Below are 19,101 nucleotides of genomic sequence, written 5' to 3'. Positions count from 1 at the left end.
AGGACTCTCTAGAGCAGATAAACATGAACCATATGGCACTTTACATAATGCCAGGCATGGGCTAGAGGGGTATAAAGAGCACTGAGCTGTGGAGCAGTGGAACTGTGTTTTCTGGAATGATGGTCGGTGCTCCATCTAATGCGTTTAGGATGAATTGGGGAGTTGATTAGAATGAGGTAGGGTGGTGATCATCCAACATCCTTACCTCACTAACGCTCTTGTTGCTGAATGCAATCGAATCCTCACAGCAATGCTTCTCCAAAATCTAGTAGAAAACCTTCCTCCCTGGACAGTAGAGACAGGTACTCCAACAAAAGCAGGACAAACTCTTTTTTAATACTCTTAATTTCAGAAGAAACGATGACAGAGCAGGTGTCCCAATACTTTTGCCTATATAGTGTACCCGCATGCGAAGATGTCAACAAACCAATCTGCAAGATGGAGCACTGGAATGCCCAGCAATAAGGAATTTATTATAGCGTGTGACAGACTGTTGGACAGACACTGTTTTTGCAGGTTAAAATTTCTTCTCTTTGCATTGAGGTGTACAGAGTTCTGCATAGTACTTGTAAGTCACAGAGAAAGGCCATTTATGAGGAAATCAAGAACAGTCTACTGGAGTTTAGCTCAGTTTGCTTCGTTCAAAACAGGTACACTCCAAGAATTCCAAATAAAAGTACTTATTATATTCATACAAAATATAGATTTTATAATATACTGTATACAAAACAAACAAAAAACCATTAAGCAAAAAAAACAAAACAAAAAAATCAGTTCAAGTAACATCTTGAAAGAAATGACTGTGCACCTAAGTGCACTTTTGTAAACCATATAAAAACTAAAAAAGAGAGAAAAAACATAAAAACAAATATGATATTATATGTATATTTACAAGGTTAACTTAGCAAGGCTTTGTACAAATGTTACAAAAAAGTTCAATGCACATACACACTTTACACAGACGACTTTACACACACACACAAACGCACGCATGAAGAAATGATTCGACCCAGCAGTGTGTGCTCGGCCTATTTGTGTGTGTGTGTGTGTGTGTGTGTGCGTGTGTGTTTGCTGCGAATAAACCACATTTAGTCTTGTGGCTTTTCCGCGTAACATGAAGGGACAAGAGTAAGGTTATGCGTGGGGTCAATGGTCAATGGTCTTTAGCTTCAACACTTTTTCTGTTGGCAAACACTCTCACTAATACTGTATCAGTACTCGGATTAAGTTCACTAGGTGTGTGTGTAAAGAATGTGTGTGTATGTGTGTGTGTGTGTGTGTGTGTGTGTGTGTGTTTGTGTACCCTCGATAGTTGTCTTAGGCCTGGACATATGACCAGGCAGCATTGTCATGGAGACATGAAAAGTGTCCCAACTGGCTGTCCCGAACCAGGGCCTACGTTTGGGCCAATCTGGGAAGTGGAATTTGGCATGTCCTCCACTGGATGCAGTGAGAGAGCAAACATGTTTTTTTTTGTGGCTAGACAGTTACAGAGATCGCACAGCACTAAAGCACTCAAGAACCCCAACGCTGACAGTGAGTAGTCGGTGCCATGCCCAAATAAGGAACTCCAGGTCTACGCTGGTTTGACCCATGGAAAGAAAAAGACAACTCCAGAACAGTACTCCAAACCTGATGCATTTATCCAGTCTAGGTTTTCCCTCATTCTTTTCTGAATTATGAGGGTGTTTAGTTGTTAAAAAGCAAAAAGCGCCACATAATACGCTACAATATGCTAATGCTAATATGCTACAAGCTAACAAACACTCCTACAAAAGTACGCCCACTGTTCTACTACTAATGCCATCTACTCAGCCTGTAGCCGCCTACTGCCAAAGCCTCGCTACCCCAGCTGGCCACCAACATCAATAGACAATGTTATCTATATAAATGTACAGTAGGTCGTGATGTCGGATGACCAAAGCACCAAAACGTCAGGACAATGTGTAATGCTAACAACAATTTCACATCTTTACAATGTTAGAGTCCACACTATGTGAAATTCTAACATTGATATGTGGCTGGTTCTCGGTCATGGTGTTAAGTAACCAAAATTACCAACGTCTGTACAATGCTGGAGCTTGGTGCGAACCCAATATTGTTTTTTGACTGATATAGGAATTTGTTTTTCAACCAAAATTCAACATCTTTCTAATGTTGGAGCTTGACATCTACCTAATGTTGGTTTTCGACTGATATAGGACTGAAATAGGACCAAAATTCAGCGTCTTTCTAACATTAAGCTTGACATCAAACTAATGTTTTTTGACAAATATGTGATGTGATTTTGTCCAAATTTCAACATCTGTCTAATGTTGGAGCTTGATGTCAAACCAGTGTTGGTTTTTGACAGTTATGTGACTTTGTTTTTTAACCTAAATTCAAAGTCCTTTTAGCGTTAAGCTTAACGTCAACCTAATGTTGTTCTTTGACTGATTGAAAAAAAATTTGACTTTGATTCTGACCAAAATTCAACATCTGTACAACATTGGAGCTTTATGTCAACCAAATTTTCTTTGGGCTCCAAAATCTTCCAGATTCCAAATTGACGTCTGGTGCCTGCTGGGACCACACTGGATGAAGCTAGTTACCAGCTCTAAGGTTCTAAAAAATGTGTTAAATTCACAGAATCTCTCTTTCACGTGCCAGCTCTCTCTCTTTCTCCCTATCTGTCCCTCTCTGTCTCTTTCTCGCAACATTAAAGTCTATAGCTGTGTTCGGAGTGGTGGGTTTTGGTTGGGGTTTGGATGTTTAATGTAGCAGTACCAGTCAGGTCTGATCGCATCAGGTCTCTAAAATCACGTGTACCAGTCTTCAAGGCAAAGGTGCCTTGACTTACACACCCATGCAGACCTCTAGCTTGCAGCGATATCCATATTTTGACTCTTTATCAACCCTGTAATTCAGAACACAGGAAAAAACAGCGATGGCAAAGGCAATGTCAGGTTTGGAACATGGCTTATCTTTTTCCCATTGGCAAAACTAGCTCAAGGCACCGGGTTCCTCATTAGGGCGTGATGCTGCTTAAACCTCAGAGGTCCATGGCGAGTACATGGCAAGAATGTTGGCAGTTGCATAAAACAGAACAAGGCGACCTGTTTGCTACAGGCGCCTTCAGAACACCGTGATCCAGGGACAATCCGGACAGGCTGGGAAGCCCCCTTCTGATAATGCATCTTGAAGGTGGGAGGAACCTGTTTGGGGTGATTTTTGAGGGTTATTCTAGCTTCCTAGCAGTAAAATTGCTTCTGCATTTTATCGCTGTCCCACTAAAACCTTCTTAACTTTCAATGGAAGTCAATGCCAATTTTTAGTCCAGGTCCTTTTGGAGCATTTCTATCAGTCCGTTCATCAAGACATAATGGAAAGAACAACCAGATCTGCATTATGTCCAAAAGTGAAAAATGGAGATACAAGCTTTTTTTTAAAGCAATGATTTGCTAGCTACAAAAACACATCTAAAATGTTTATGGCCGTCACACAGCAGCTGTGGTTCCTCCTAGGTCCTCCTATCCTCTAGGCATGTGATCAGAAGGGGAGTTTCTTAGTCTGAAGGACAGGAAGAAGAACTTTGGCAACACTAAAAAGAACCCCTGTGCCATGCAAGCAGAGCAGCTGTGACCAGAATAAGAGAAGGAAGGCAGATGCTTAAGACTGAATTCTGCATGTCCTCTGAGACTCTTTACACACATACAGTCCAAAAAGATCTAAACACAGCAGTTACAAAACTCCAATGTTCCAGTCTCTCCTTGTATTGTTGAGTACGGTATGGCTGCAGGCACCACTTTCAAGCCCACCCGACCCATGCTAAAAAAAACTGAGACCACAGATGGTTCATAATGTACTCACTTCTGACAATATGGAATTATTTGAGTTAGAAGTTGGAAGCTAACTAGCATAGCAGAGTTCTGCTCAGAAGACGTAATGCACTACATGTCCAAATATTTGTGGACACCCCTTCTAATGAATGCATTCAGCTAATTTATGTCGAACCCTTTGCTGACACAGATGGCAAATGGACACAGACATAGTTCGTCTAGTCCATGTAAACCCCCTGTGAAGTATTGGCAATAAAATAGGACTCTCATAAGCACAAACCCAGTGCCAGGCGTGGGCTAGAGAAATATAGAGAAACCCCTCTTCTATTGAGCTGTGGAGCAGTGGAAGAACTGTGTTCTCTGGAATGATGGTTGGTGCTCCATCCAATACTTTTGGAATGAGTTGGGGAGCCGGGGATCAGGTGGGGTGGTGATCATCCAACATCCTGACCTCACTAACGCTTTTACTGCTGAATGCAATCAAATGCTCACATCAGTGCTCCTCCAAAATCTAGTAGAAAGCCTAACTTCCCAGGCCAGTAGCAACAGTTACTGCAAGAATTGCAGAATAAACTCATTGTTTCTTTTTTGATTTTGGAAAAAACAATGACAGAGCAGGTGTCCCAATACTTTTGTCCATATAGTGAATGTAACATAGTCAGGGTTGGGTAGTATTCAGGATACACAAAAACGGCACATTCTGTTCCAGTTTCCATAAAAAGACGGTCATCAGATTGCAGATACATTATAAAGCTTGGTTGGTCACCACTACAACTCTTCCACCCTAAATGTGAAAGAGCATTTTGGTCACTTGAAGACATTCTGCTGCCATGGTTTGCATAGTTCTGATCAAACATGTTGATTATTTCATTTCTCATTTTTATAAAAACAGGGCAGTTTATCTTCTTATTTAAAGACAGAACTACTTTAAAACCATAATCCTTTGGATTAGATTACAACTCTTTTACAATATCTTTTTTTGAATCAGGTAATCAGTCATCTGTACCTAAGCACATTTTTTAAATAAGCCCTTCCAACCCTGAACTCAAACTGGAGAGCCACAAGAGTGCACATCACAACAGAAAGACCCTTAAGAGTGGGGCTGGGGGACTGTGGGAGTGGTGGCTGCAGCCATTTACTGTTGGGCATTTGCCTCTGCTGTCACAGGCATTCATGGAAACGAGAGGTAGGTGGAGCCCGGCGTACAGAGTGGACGTCGGCCTCTGAGCTCGATGGGACGAACTGTGCTCTGGGACGCCCGATTGGCGCAGATGGTTTCGGAGGTGGCACAGGAGGCTTGTTGTTGTTGTTGTTGTTGCCGGTGGCAACAGTGGAAGTGAGGGGCAGGGCCTTACTGGATGTGTCAGTTGGCGAAGCCACCACGGTGTGCCTCCTCCAAGCCCGCCTCTTCCTGCGCGTCTCGGGCGAGATTGGCTTTCTAAGGCCGGCAGCCCGCAAGTCCTCGGCCGAACCTAGAAGTCGGGCTCTCACCTGCTCCGCCAAGGTGGGTCCAAAGGATCGGCCCTCGCTGGAGCCAGGCAGAGCCGGGAACCTTTCTGGATCGCTGCCTGGGTTCAGTTTGGTTCTTGGAGATGGAGAAGGGCAAGGGGAGGAGTTGGGAATTTGGGTCTTTGTTTGTCCAACACTGGGCTGCCCTTCGTTCTCTGTGGCGGAAGTGCTGGATAGTTCCAGAAGGTCCAGAGAGCGAGCTTTAGCCTTCTCGGACTTGTGCCTGCGACGGGCCAAAGTGTCGCACTGGATGAGGCGATGGGAGTTGAAGGAGGGCCGACTGTGGAGGCGCTGGGAGGCAGAGGATGAGTATGAAGAGGTGGAAGGGGTGGAGGAACGTGCCGCTCCCTCACTGACCCTTTCCGTGGGCTCAGGAGTCAGGCTTTTGGTGTTTGTGGGAGCGGAGGTGGGCTCTGGTGCAGGATTTGGTGTGGGGGATTTGTAGTGTGTGTAAAGGAAGCTTCGTGGTGCAGTTGGTCCTGGTGAGGTGTGTGTGGTGTGTGTACGTTGGGGGGATGTGGGCGTGGATGTGTGTTTCTCGGGACGCTCCTGAGTAAGGGAGCGTGAAGCAAAGCCACTTTCGTTGTCCGTCTCGCTCACCAGTTCGCTCTGTTCGTCATCTGCGTCCTCGCCCCGCCCCTCTGAGGCTAAGCTCCGCCCCAGGGTGGAGAGGGTGGAGTAACCCGAGACGATTGAGCGTGCGTCGTCTCCTCGCCAGCCGCCTGGCCTTTTGACATCTGACCTCTGGTCCTCTTCCTCACTCAGGAGCACCGATTGGGCCTCCTCTCTGCAAGGCATGCTGGGTGAGGGCTGTTCTTTCTGAGCACATTCCTGAGTCTCTCCTTCTTCTTCGTCCTCTTCCTCTTCCTCATCATCGTCCTCCTCTGCCTCAGCACACGGAGCGGTGTCAGGCTGAATAAGCTCTGCTTCCTTCTCCTCCCCTTCTTCTGCCAGGTCTGCTCTGATTGGCTCTTGCTCAGAGTCGTCGTCAGTGCTGCTGCCCAGGAGGCGGGCGACGGGTCGTTTCCTGCGCTTGCGTGCCACAGCGGACATGATGGACAGTGTGGTCAGAAAGTCTTTTGCTAAGAGGTCACGTTTCGACCCCCCTGAGCCCTAAAAAAGGAGAGAGGCCAGAGTGGTCACTTCAGGGTGCTTTGAAAAACACATGACTCAAATTAAGTGCCTCTGCATGTATCAGCTATAGTGGTATAGTGTGATATTGACACACGGTGGTATTGCTTTTAGCGATATAGTTAATAAATGATAAGCAATATAATGCATTAAATTACAGTAATGCAACGCACATAATTATGCCAGATATTTATAAAATAATGCCATAAATGTGATTGTTCCCTGCTCCCAAGCAGTTCCTTGTGCCTTTTACTCTTACTGGTATCCAGGACCTGACTGTTAACCCCAGTGCATGTCAATGTATTTGCTGGGTGCTTCAGATTCTATTGGAAAAACAACTAAAACTGTATAACCAAACAATACAGTCCAATCAGAACAAGATATACCAGGTTTGTAAGACATTTTTAGGTTGAGTAACAATAGCAAATACAATTTCTAATAATGTTAAAATTAGAAAGTTTGGACTTTTACACTTTACAACCCTAGTGCAGTGTTTTACAACCCGAATTCTGGAGATTCCCTGTTCTGGACATTTACTGCCCCAACACACCTAATTCAACTAATTAACAGGCCCTTCTTGAGAGGAGCTGGGTGTTAGAGCAGGACAGGCACTAAACCACCTTCAACTCTGGTCTTGGTGAGCCAGTATCCAGCATAGTACTAAACCTGCTCAAACCGAAGCCATGAGTTAAACCAGGTGTGTTTGAGCAGGGAAACTCATCCAACTAAAACTTGAGTTTACTGCTAGAGTCACTGTCATGCACTGTCATGCATTGTCACCGTCATGCAAAAACCTTATTTCTCAATTTTTCACTTTTTTTTCTTTATAATTGGAATCTGAAAGTTGTTTACGTTGTGTCAGAATTTCATGTTGAATGGGCCAATAGAAACTTTATACTTCCATTGAAAGTTATGAGATTTTTTTTCCCTTCTCCTTTAAAGTTGTCATTTTGAAAATACTCCATTTTTGTCTGACAGTGATGGGTGGTGCACTGCATAGTCCCTTGACTATGAGCCACATGGGCTGTTATCCTGAATGAGGTAATATTAATAATATGTAAATATTAACCTTGCTGTGAAACAAATGGCTGATTAAGGTGGTCATATTTCAAGAAAGCAGAAAGCTTATCATGAACAGTCTACAAAGTGCCCAAGTGTCTTTAGTGGGACCCTTGGTCAATCCTTACCTTTGATTTTGCTGAATCACTGTTGGTTGAGTCTGCCGAGTTCACAAAAATAAAAAGAGACAAAACGGGGGAGAGAGAGAGAGAGAGAGAGAGAGAGAGAGGGAGAGAGAGATGAATGTCATGGTACCTGGCCATGTTCTTAAGTAATGAGAGGCACAGAGGAGAGGCATGTGAGACAACAAGAAGCCATGGCCATCACGTACGGATCACGTACAGCCTCGATTCAAGCCTTCCTCTCTCCTCTGTGTCTGTCATTTAGCACGAAGCATTCAAACATGAGACAGTGTTCACACAAGATCCTCAAGCAAGCAGCAACATCTGTCTGATGACTGACAACTGATTGTCTTTAAATGATGCTCAAATGTGAACAGGGTCTTCAAAAGGAAGCCAAGCGGTCCCAATCTGCAGCATTAGGGAAGAACCGCACACACTAATGACATCGACCCGTGTGAGAAGCAAGAGCATGGAAAGGGCAGGGAGGATGATTTCAGAGACATTGAGAAAACCAATCAAGGCCACGTAAACACACACACACACACACACAGCTCATACATTCACTCCCACTGACACAGACAATCACTCATCCATTCAAACATACAGCCGTCCGAGCATTCAGTCTCACACACACACACACACAGCGTAAGGCAGGCGAAACCCATCCTACCGCAGTGGCTGCTCCACAGGCTCAGCTAAGAGAGGGACGCAGAAATGTACAGAGAGAGAAAGTGGAAAAAAATGAATACAAAAGAGAGAGAAGGGAAAAAAGATGAACAAAAAAAAAAAATAGAAAAGTGTAGAGCACTCAACATGCAGGAAAACTGTGATCGAGGGCCTACTGGACAACTGGTTTCTATCCATGATCTGCCTACAAACGTGTTCTTTTGTCAAAACAGTGTAGCAGAGGTTGGACAAGCTTTATAAAATCCTGGCAAAAATTCCATTAAACGCAGTGAGAAATTGTAAAGAGAATTAGTAAATTAATTAAATAGTCCATATTGTGGAAAACACAAAGTTCATCTTAAGAACAATCAGGATGATGAACTATGTAGATTCTGTTCAGTTTTTAAAAATGCATCATGTACTCCCCTCTCCAAATATGGGAGCCATAAGGCAAAACAGTGTAATTTTCACTATTTCGCTATTTTTAGAGCACAGTTCAGGGCAGCCAATGTGAACAGAGGTCATTTACATATTGCCACTATCACACAAAAACCTTGTCCATCTCTATTTTTGCTATTTTTTACATTTTTACATCATTTGAATCTGGCTGTTATTCTTGTTGTGTCCAAATGTCAGGAAGAATGGAGCGACAGAAATGCTCCAGCGTGACTTTTTTATTGGCTTCCATTGAAAATTAAGACGTATTTTTGTAAAGTTGCCATTTTTAAGGTACATTTGCATGACGTGTTAAAGACACACCAAAAATACTTTTATTTCTAAGGGATACATGGAAGCCAATTAAAAATGCATTGTGCATTATTATGACTGATTTCCATACGCACTAATGTCAAAAGTGGGGTAATGTTTTTTTTATATTAAATTTGATCTTATTAAACCTAGGTCACAGTATCCTTTTCTGAGTATGTCATAGATCTCGGCTGTACTTCTAGAACACTGACCACCTACATGTAGCCTTTTTAAAATGTGTTAAGACTGGGCCTTATATACTGGGTCTTACTTATAAATATATGAATATAAAAAATACATTAAATCTGAATAAATTCAATATTATGATGCACACCATGAAAATGTGTGATGTTATGTTTGTGCTATATTGCCCACCTCTAATGAACTAAATTTGCCTGAATAGGATTTCCCCCAGCATTCCTTAGAGCGTGTTCAACCTCGCAGCAGTAGCTAGAAAAGAAAGCTTTTGTGGGCGGAGCATGGATAGATCAATTACGTTACAGATTCATTCAATTCATCTAAAGTCAGAGGATCACTTGAATGCAGCACTGGTCACTTAAAACACGTTCTTTAGAGCTCTGGCTTGAGTTGTGCCGTGATTGGATGGTGGAGGTTGGACCGGGCTGGGCACTTACCTGAGGCATCTCCTAGCAGGCCAGTTCGGCCAATGTTAGATAAGAGGTGATCTATGTTAGGGGCAGGCTGAACATCCTCTGTATCCACTGGCGTCTGAGGGAAAGGACATGGACAGTCTTCAGTAACCATACATTCAAACTGAACCAATTAAGTAAAGACTAAAAGCCCTGAAGAGTGTCGTTACCTTCTCATCCTTGTCAGGCTCCTCACTGAAGAACCAGGCATACTGTATATAAAAAGGACAGGGATAAATAGAGCAGCACTGATTTGGTTGCATGGTTGCTTCTGATTGGTTGCGTATGTGTGGTGAAGATTGTGGGGAATATTTACATGTTGGATGAGAGTCTCTACAATCTTGTAGCGGTCAGGCATGTGGGTGACCATGTCCGTCATGTTGTCCTCGGACGTCCGCACAAGAGTGGGACCAAACACCAGCGCCAGGTTACGTGGCTCCATCTGCTCACACACACACAAACGTGCGCATACAGTTTAAGGTCCAAACCGACACCCCACGCAAAAACACACAAATCCATCTGAAAAGAGGCTGAGGCATGTTCCTGACCTTGTTCTTCTCAGAGTGGTCGGCCACTGTCTTCAGGTGGCCAACCAGAAACTTCAAGGTGTGGAAGTAATAATCTGGCAAGTCGTGGATCTGCAGAAAGAAAGATGAAAAAATCTGGAGTGGTAACCATGGTGACTTGAAAACCAGAGCAGATGTTATAGAAATGTAGCGCATGCGTCTAAGTGGATACTCTGGTGAAGATTCAGATCTCGTACCAGTTTCTTCAAGGTCTTCAGCCTGTCACCTGCATTCTCCATACGGTTGGCCTCAATGAAGTCGTTGTACTTGTCTGGAATATAATTACAAATTTGAGAAAACAGCTTAAAAACAAAGCCTACTTTACAGGGCCCAGTGTCAATGAGTGGGCTCAACTGCTGTAGTCCTAATAGGCATTACATAATGTGGATGAAATAACTGAATGTTGGGAGGAACACCCCTCCTGAAGCCCCTCCTGAAGCACCTCCCTCTTAATTTGACATGCTTTAAATTCTACCTCTACCTTGTTAACATGTCTACAACTCTACTCCTAACTCCGTCATCCATCATTCCCGGATCCTCATATCAGAGGGGGGATATTTGGGTGGCTTCTGCCTCCTACCAAGCCACCCAAACTCCAGCCCAAAGAAGATGCCATTCAGAATGAAGCTCATTTACATATCCAAATATACAGTGTTAATGGCACAGTAACAAAAACAGCCTGTTTGAATGAATGTAACCCTGCCATCTATCATTCCTGGCTCCACATTTGGTAGAGGGTGGGTGGGTGGGGGGTACATACCAAGGTAGAAGCCACACTCCATTACGACTGTTTTTGGTGCATATAATTACCCAAATATAATTAGTGGAATTAAATACAATAAAATACAAGACAAATAAAGAACATGGACACTTTTAATCTTTCTACAGATACTGGATAGTACCGTTCATAAACAGAGGACAAAAGGGTTTGACCAAACATCTGCATGCTAACCATTTCTTCACTAATTCAGGTGTTGGTGATTCTCCTGCCGAGTTTTATTGCAGCTCTAATGAGCTCCAACTCATTCCGGTCCTTCTAAAACCTAGATGAGTTAAATCAGGTGAATAAAATTTATCCAACTAATTAAGCATCAACAGACATGATGTGCCTTAACCAAGCATCAACAGACATGATGTGCCTTGTTTTAATTAATTAACCCATTTACTAACTAAAATCACGTCTTGCTTTCATACTTCTGGCCTCCACTGAAGGCTCTTCACAGAGGTAAAGCTCAACTGAGCAAAGGCAGCTGAAGTGTTGCTCTGTAAATATTTAGGTTCCTGTCATTCCAAACATCTCACCATCAGTGAAGAGGGGTTCCGGGAGTTTGCGGAAGAAAGACTTGAGCAGGCTGCTCACCACGTTCAGGTCCTGCCAACGCTGGTGCAGAAAGAAAGATAAACAGGAGGTCAATTCGAACCACACCTGAAACTCATCCGTGGATTACCGGGATCTTTCAGGAACTTTTCTGACTACTGAGATTGGATGAAAGCACTGCTCACTGGATTAATCACTGACTCTTCAGATTAGTTTACATATATTAGTGTATTAGTGTACACAGGCCACCTATGGGACTATACAAGGTAGTTACAGAAATCACAGAATCTGAAACACCATAAAATGCTCATTATGATGATTAATAAATTACACAACATTAATAATTCAATGAAAAAATGTGTATAAATTGACTTTATTTATTGTGTTATTACACATATCCATTAATATAAGTGTTAAAGTATTTATAAGCATTATACATTATGTGGACAAAAGTATTGGGACACCTGCTCATTCATTGTTTCTTCTGAAATCAAGGATATTAAAAATGGTTTATCCTGCCTTTGTTGGAGTCTTTACTGTATAGGAAAGAAGGCTTTCTACTAGATATTGGAGGAGCATTGCTGTAAGGATCTGACTCCCAAATCACCCTAAAAATGAGGAGAACACAGTTCTTCCACTGCTCCACAGCTCAATGCTAGAGGGGTTTTAGCCCACGCCTGGCATTAGGCATTGTGTCAGTAGGGTCATGTTGATCTGCTCCAGAGATTCCTATTCTATTGGCAGAACTGCTCTACAGGGACTAGACAAGCTGTGTGTGTACATGTGCACATCTGTGTCAGCAAGACTTACTTAAAGTAGCTAAATGCATTCATTAGAAGGGGTGTCCACAAACATTTGGACATATAGTGTTATTCATAATTGATGCGGCCCTTGTACAGTACGTTTATTGCATGTCACACTGCACAGGATGCTGCGAGGGAAATCTCGGAATGTTTTACGAGAAAAATGAAGCACTGAAGGAGGAGACTTTACAGCCACTCATGGCCTGGGGGAAAGATGGCACTCTCCAAAGTGAGCTTGTGGTCAGCAGGCTAATTGTTCTGTGGTCAGCAGGCTAATTGTCCATTATGTGGCAGTTAGTTCTGCTGTTTCGGATCAGCCAGGACAGCTCGGTTTCTATAGAGAACTGAGAGAAGGGCCTGTAAGCGAGAAACACATCCTCACTGTCACAAAACCCTCTCAACTTTCAGTGGAATCCAGCGACATTTAGGTTTTTGCATTACTGTGACCATATGTAAGCTACACTATATGTTCAAATGTTTGTGGACACCCCTTCTAATGAATACATTCAGATTGCACCCATTGCTCACACAGCTTGACTAATCACTGTAGAGAAATGCTGCCAACAGGCTAGAGGGGTCTAAAGCCCTGAAACTGTGTTCTCTGGACTGATGGATAGTGTTCCATCCAATACTTTTGAAAGGATGAGTTGGGGAGTTAAGAGTGAGGTTGGGTGTTGATCATTTATCATCCTGACCCCAGTAACGCTTTTGTCACTGAATGCAATCCAACCCTCACAGCAATGCTTCTCCAAAATCTAGTAGAAAGCCTTCTTCCCTGGACAGTAGAGACAGTTGCTCCAACATAAGCAGGATCAACTCTTTATTTAATCTCTTGATTTCTGAAGAAACAATGAATGAGCAAGTGTCCCTATACTTTTGTCATGTTTGTCCTCTTTCTTGTTTTTGTAGAAATGCATTGTATCTTGATCACATGAATTCTTTGACGATTTGCTATTTGTGTCAATGACAGCCCTACCACGAAGAGATTCAGACTGTACAAACCAGTCTTTACCTACAGAAGAACTAGCACAATTCTCGAGAAACTTCCAGGAGGGTTTATAAGGAAACAAGAGTCAAAAAATGACCAGGAAAGCTGAGTAATGATGCAGCTTTTGGTTTTTATTTTATGTGGAAACATCATTAGAGCGTATTTAGTGACAAACGTGATAACTGGTAAAACAGCTCCTTTGTGGGCTGTTTTTGTGAGGCAATTGTTTTTACAGTTGAGTTTTTAGCTTTTCTGTGCAAGACAACGCCACTGGAGTGTGTACACTATATGTCCAAATGTTTGTGGACATCCCTTCTAATGAATGCATTTAGATGCTTTAAGTTACACCCAGTATGTTCTCCCTCTAGAGAAGTACTGGCAATAGAATAAGACTCCAATGCTTTTAGGATGAGTTGGGGATGAGGTGGAGTGGTGATCAACACTAACACTCTTGTCACTGAATGCAATCAGATCCTCACAGCAATGCTCCTCCAATATTTAGTAGAAAGCCTTCTTCTCTGGACAGTTACTCCAGTAAAAGACGGATAAACTCTTTCTTAATACTCTTGATTTTGGAACAAACAATGAATGAGCAGGTGTCCCAATACTTTTGTCCATTTAGTGTTTGTTAGCTTATTTGTAAAAAATCTTGTATGTGCACCTCACCTCCTCTGCAGTGTTGATGTCACTACCCTTGTTGAGCTGCTCCTGTAGGCTGGACACTACAGCGTTGTTCCCTGGCACTCTGTAAATGCCCGTGTACTCCAGACCCATCTCCTCCACCAGCCCACAGCAGATCTCTACAATCAGGGGAATGAACTTTGCACACAAACACACACACACATGAGTAAAGCTTGGCTCCTTAGGATCGATATACAGATATACAGGGTTGGACAAGGTCAAACCCTGACCTTGTTACTGGCAGCAGGTTGGCAGTCCTCCAGGCGCACTCCGAAAGCTTTAGGACCCGCCTTCTTCACCTTCTTCATGAAGTTGATGCCCCATGGAGACTTGGGAGGACTGCTCTCCTCTGAGAAAGAAAGAGGGGGCGGGGTATTAGCTAACTAATATGGAGAATATATGAAAAGACCAGAAGTGCTAGGGCCTCTGATGGCCTCTGAGGGTTGTCTGACCTTTGCCCTCATGTTTGGGGGAACGCGGGGGTGCGCTGCTGTTGTCAGGCTTGGTAAGCAGGAAAGGCATGCGTGGCACTCGGGGAGAGGAGTCTGGCTTGTTGCCTGTTGGACTAAACAACATATAAGGCACTATTAGCTGCTATTAGTGACAGATTTTGATGTGCTGAAATCCCACAGAATTTCCCTGAAACAGGCTTATATACTGTACGTACAATCATGTGAGAAAATAAGGACGCCCCATGAACATCTGGACATTTGATCCTCAATTGAACCATTACGAGAGATGGAGGTAATATAATTAAACACACGCACACCTGAAGAAATGTCTTTAGAAATCACCTGTAAAATATAATGAATAGAAATGCAGTTTCATGTGAGGAAAAAGTTCAAACCCCCCATTTATTACTTCTTAAAATGTCTAAAAATCTCCCTCTGTTTCTGAAAAGATTTTCGTCCACACAGAGCTGGAAATGCTTGCATGAGCATGCTAGCCCTGTATGGGGCGACAGTACCTCATAAAGAGAGAACACTGAAAGACCACAAAGGTTTAATCCCAAATTACACACTACTCCCTACCTAGTGTACTAGTTTGTAATAGAACAGTATTAACATTTATTCATATGTTGAAATCTGAGCTGTAGTGCTTTCTGAGTGTAGATGGTGTATGAGTCGTATGGTGTATGTTGTATGATGATGACAGGGTTGTGGGTTCAATACCCGCCATTGAGCAAGGTCTGGGCGCTGGAGGTGGCTGCCCGCCGCTCTGGGTGTGTTTGTGCTCACTGGCCCTAGTTCACTAGTGTGTGTGTGTTCAATACCACAGATGGGTCAAATGCGGAGGACACATTCCACTGTATGTAGTACAGTGACAAAAATGTGCACCTTTGCCTTTAAAGGCATTTCCTCAGTTGTATGTGTTTAGTTATAGTACCTCCATCTCTCAGTTTTGTCTGGTTAAATATGTTCAAAAGAAAAAAAAAGGTTTAATTTTAATTTTTTCACATGACAGTATCTCCCCTCATGTACCTTCTGATTATATACCAGACCCAGCAGTGAGGCAACAGCCTAATGTTATCCAGACTCACCTCTGTTTCCTGTAGTCATTCAGCTTCTTACTGATGAGAGCTTGCCTGGAGAAACCCAACTCCTAGAGCAAACACACAGACGTGAGCAAATTAATCCCCTCAGTAAACAGTATTAGCCTCATAGCTCCAGCAGAAATCCAAAGAAGCAGACTTCAGACCTCATGACATGTCTTGGCTGATCATTGACGTTCAACAGTAAGAGGAATACAGGGTCTCACGTCTCTCACCTCGCTGTCGGTCTTGCTGCTCTCTCGGATCACTTTGATCCAGTCCAGCATGTCGTCCCGGTCCTCGGCCTGCAGCAGGTACTCGCAGAAATCCTGGGTGGTCAGCCGCAACGCGTTCTTACGCTTCGTCTCGCTGTACGCAATGTCCACCAGGCAGCCCCGGATGCTGATAGGCTGCTCGTCCTCGGACCCGCCTCCCAGGGCGGACCCCTTCAGCAGCGCCTCCCGTTTGTCTTTGTAGAGGTAGAGTGAATTACAGCGCAGCACCGAAAAGACCCGCCTCCAGGGACGCATGGCACTTCCCACCTTCTGAGAGGTCGAGGAAAGACAAAAGGAAAATGAGAAGAGAAGGACACAAATTTATAAAATTATAAGGACAAAAGTATTGGGACACTTGCTGATTCTGAAATCAAGGGTATTCTAAACTACCCAGACAAGGAAGGCTTTCTACTAGAGTTTGGAGCATAGCTGTGAGGATTTGATTGTATTCAGCAACATGAGCATTAGGATGACCACCACCCCACCTCATCCCCAGCTCCTTAACTTATCCTATAGAATTAAATTGAGCACCATAAGCCTTCCAGAGAACTGTTCCACTGCTCCACAGCTTAATGCTGGGGGCTTTATAGCCCTCTAGCCCACGCCTGGCATTAGGCAGCATGGTACTAATAGGTTCATGTTCATTATCTGACCCAGAGAGTCCTTTTCAGTGCTTCTTTACAGGGACTAGACATGTGTGTGTATTTTATCACATGGGTGCAACTTAACATAGCTGAATGTATTCATTAGAAGGGGTGTCCACAAACATTTGGACGTATCGTGTAGATTGCATTCTGTAATGTAGAATAATACACAATAATTATTTTGCTTCTGCCTCAAGATTTGCTCGGGACTTTTGAAATATATGGCATTACAGATGACACATAAATTCACCATAGAAGACTGTGTGGGGCAGCTGTGGCCTAATGGTTAGAGAAGTGGGCTAAGGATTGGAAGGTCGTTGGGTTAATTCCCTGTGTTTTTAGGAGAGTGAAGGAATGTTTTCCTCACTTTTTCCTTCCTCAAAATTCCTGACTGAGGTGCCCTTGAGTTAGGCACATAACCCCCCAATTGTCTCTGGGGCTATGTTCTTGGTTTTATTTTAAAAATAAAACCCAGAACTGTCAGTCCCTCTCTCTCTCTCTCTCTCTCTCTCTCTCTCTCTCTCTCTCTCTTTGTGTCTGTGTGTCTCTCTCACTTTGCCCTTCTCAGTGTGGATTTGTTTGTAGTGAAGCCAGCCCTCTCTCCTGACGTCGCTGTAGCTGAAGCTGCCCAGCTCTGAGGTGGAGTGTCGTTTAGAGCGAGCATCCTCAGCAGCTTTCAGGCTGTCCAGAGACTACACATACAAGCACACACACACACACACACACACACACACAAAGTTAAAACTTAAATAGTGAAGACTGTACAATATTTCAGCATATTGGTTCAATAAGCTGAACTCACCCCGTCACCAAAGAAGCTCTTAACTCTCTTTGGTAATCTTCTGTAAAGAGACAAGAGGGCAACAGGAATCAGTACACATTCACTGAATCATTAACATCACATCTGCTCATCGCCGCTAAACACGCAAAACACTTTCATGATAAATGGACCAACAGAAATACTCTCCAAAAATGACTTGCAATCATTTTGCAATTTAATTAAACCAATTTTTATTGAACGTTAAGAAGGTTTTTTCCTTCTCCTGTAAAGTTGCCACTTTGGAGATACAAGACTTTTGCTTGACCAATAATGCCTGATCTATAATAAACTACAACAAATGTATCAAAACTTTCTATTTTAAGCCCCAACCAGGTTTTTATATTGTTTATTATTGACAATCCAGTGCCAGGTGATCAATCTCACATCAGTCGATGAAGAAAATACACCATGGACAAGATAGCCTGGCTGGTTTTTACATGGCGAGAGTCAAAACAGAATAGGAGCTATTTTCTGGGTCTCTCAGTCACAGACAATAATACAGCTGCCACCTGAAGTCAAGACACTAAGGTCCCTGCAGACCCAGGTTCTGCTTACTCAGCAAGTTTGGTACGCTTGGTCAAGTGTGAAAGCTGTTTTTGAGCCTGGGAGCAGTCCAGAGCACCGATCTCTGGTCCTCCTGATATGGGGGGTCTGGGGTTCGCCTTCTAGTGAACATTGGTGCGGCCTGCTGCAGCTGAGGAAGCTATATACGCTCCCGGCTCTGTGTGTGAGGTTGTGTGATTGGTTTAATTTGTCACATGACTGCTTCAACTTATCGCTCGCATGGCTGGAAACCTTCTCCTTTAAGAACGGCTTCTTGTTTGCAGGTGTTCCTGCATGGTGACGTGCAATGACTCCAGAAAGCGTTGTTCTTTGCTGCTTGAGTGTTTGTATTCAAGGACATTCATGAAAAGAGATATATGGACGAATGTAGGTCCAACAATTTGGAGAAATGTGCATAGATAAGTGACGTTCACCCTGTAAATGCCCTACACCCTGTAGGCTTCACATTTGCCCTGCTAAGCCTTACTTTAACTGTCTTCCGGGTTCTTCTAACCGACATATCAATAACTGATCAACAGCACATTGATCCTACTTTTACTGCAGTCATTATTTTTAATGCATTTATTTTAATGTTGTTTTTAATGGTTTGTTTTTACTGTTTTTTACTGTTTAACCGTTAAACCATTTTCATGGCTGCCTAAGATGTTTGCATAAGACTTCAGCCCTGTCATCATCCTGATTGGTGCTTCAACACAAGAACTGCAAATCTGACTCACGAGAAGACCCGGCCGTCGTCTCTGAAGGTGTTGAGCCCTTCGTCACATGACTTGGAGCGTTCGGTGGTGATGGCCAACAGGTAGGAGGAGCGACGACTAGATTTAATACTGCCTGCTCAGAGAAAAAGAAAGAAAGAGAGAGAGAGAGAAACTGTATTAACTGTCCGAAGCAGCTTAGAACGTCGATGAGAAGAAAAAAGTGGGCGGAGCAAGCAGAGGAGTTAAGGAGTTAGCTGGGTAAGAGACAGGGAGAAGGAGATGGGAGGATAACGGGACTGGATCCGTAGGGACCGGGAGTGGGTTTGGTCGTTCCTGAAGAGTGGCGGACTTGGCGTTCCTGTAGTCCAGAGATGGTCAGAGGGCAGTACACAATAACGGTCATGTACACATGCAGGAGGGCATGCAGAGATGCTTTGCAGACGGCCTGACAGGGTCAGGGATGGAGAGTCTGGTGCATGCACGAGTGCTCTGAAGGTAGGGGGTGGAGGAGGTC

At 43.5% G+C, this 19,101-nt stretch overlaps 1 protein-coding gene across 4 annotated transcripts in view; it reads right to left on the bottom strand.

The window, feature by feature from the left end:
• Positions 1-452: 452 nt before the first annotated feature.
• Positions 453-19,101, bottom strand: part of arhgap23a (Rho GTPase activating protein 23a) — a 102,512-nt gene continuing 83,863 nt past the window's right edge. For all 4 annotated transcript variants that reach the window (XM_072692987.1, XM_072692984.1, XM_072692985.1 and 1 more), the window contains 16 exons: positions 18,609-18,720; positions 17,311-17,350; positions 17,063-17,200; positions 15,826-16,134; positions 15,599-15,660; positions 14,511-14,623; positions 14,289-14,407; positions 14,044-14,196; positions 11,571-11,649; positions 10,466-10,539; positions 10,251-10,340; positions 10,019-10,144; positions 9,873-9,914; positions 9,688-9,781; positions 7,646-7,677; positions 453-6,440 (listed from right to left, as the gene is read on the bottom strand). In XM_072692987.1, coding sequence (XP_072549088.1) covers positions 4,980-6,440; positions 7,646-7,677; positions 9,688-9,781; positions 9,873-9,914; positions 10,019-10,144; positions 10,251-10,340; positions 10,466-10,539; positions 11,571-11,649; positions 14,044-14,196; positions 14,289-14,407; positions 14,511-14,623; positions 15,599-15,660; positions 15,826-16,134; positions 17,063-17,200; positions 17,311-17,350; positions 18,609-18,720 — 3,044 coding nt within the window. In that variant the 3' untranslated portion in view covers positions 453-4,979. The remainder of the gene's footprint in view (positions 6,441-7,645; positions 7,678-9,687; positions 9,782-9,872; positions 9,915-10,018; positions 10,145-10,250; positions 10,341-10,465; positions 10,540-11,570; positions 11,650-14,043; positions 14,197-14,288; positions 14,408-14,510; positions 14,624-15,598; positions 15,661-15,825; positions 16,135-17,062; positions 17,201-17,310; positions 17,351-18,608; positions 18,721-19,101) is intronic.

The sequence above is a fragment of the Salminus brasiliensis genome, chromosome 12 (assembly GCF_030463535.1).
Source record: "Salminus brasiliensis chromosome 12, fSalBra1.hap2, whole genome shotgun sequence".
NCBI lineage: Eukaryota > Metazoa > Chordata > Actinopteri > Characiformes > Bryconidae > Salminus > Salminus brasiliensis.
This window is presented reverse-complemented; position numbering and strand designations above follow the sequence as displayed.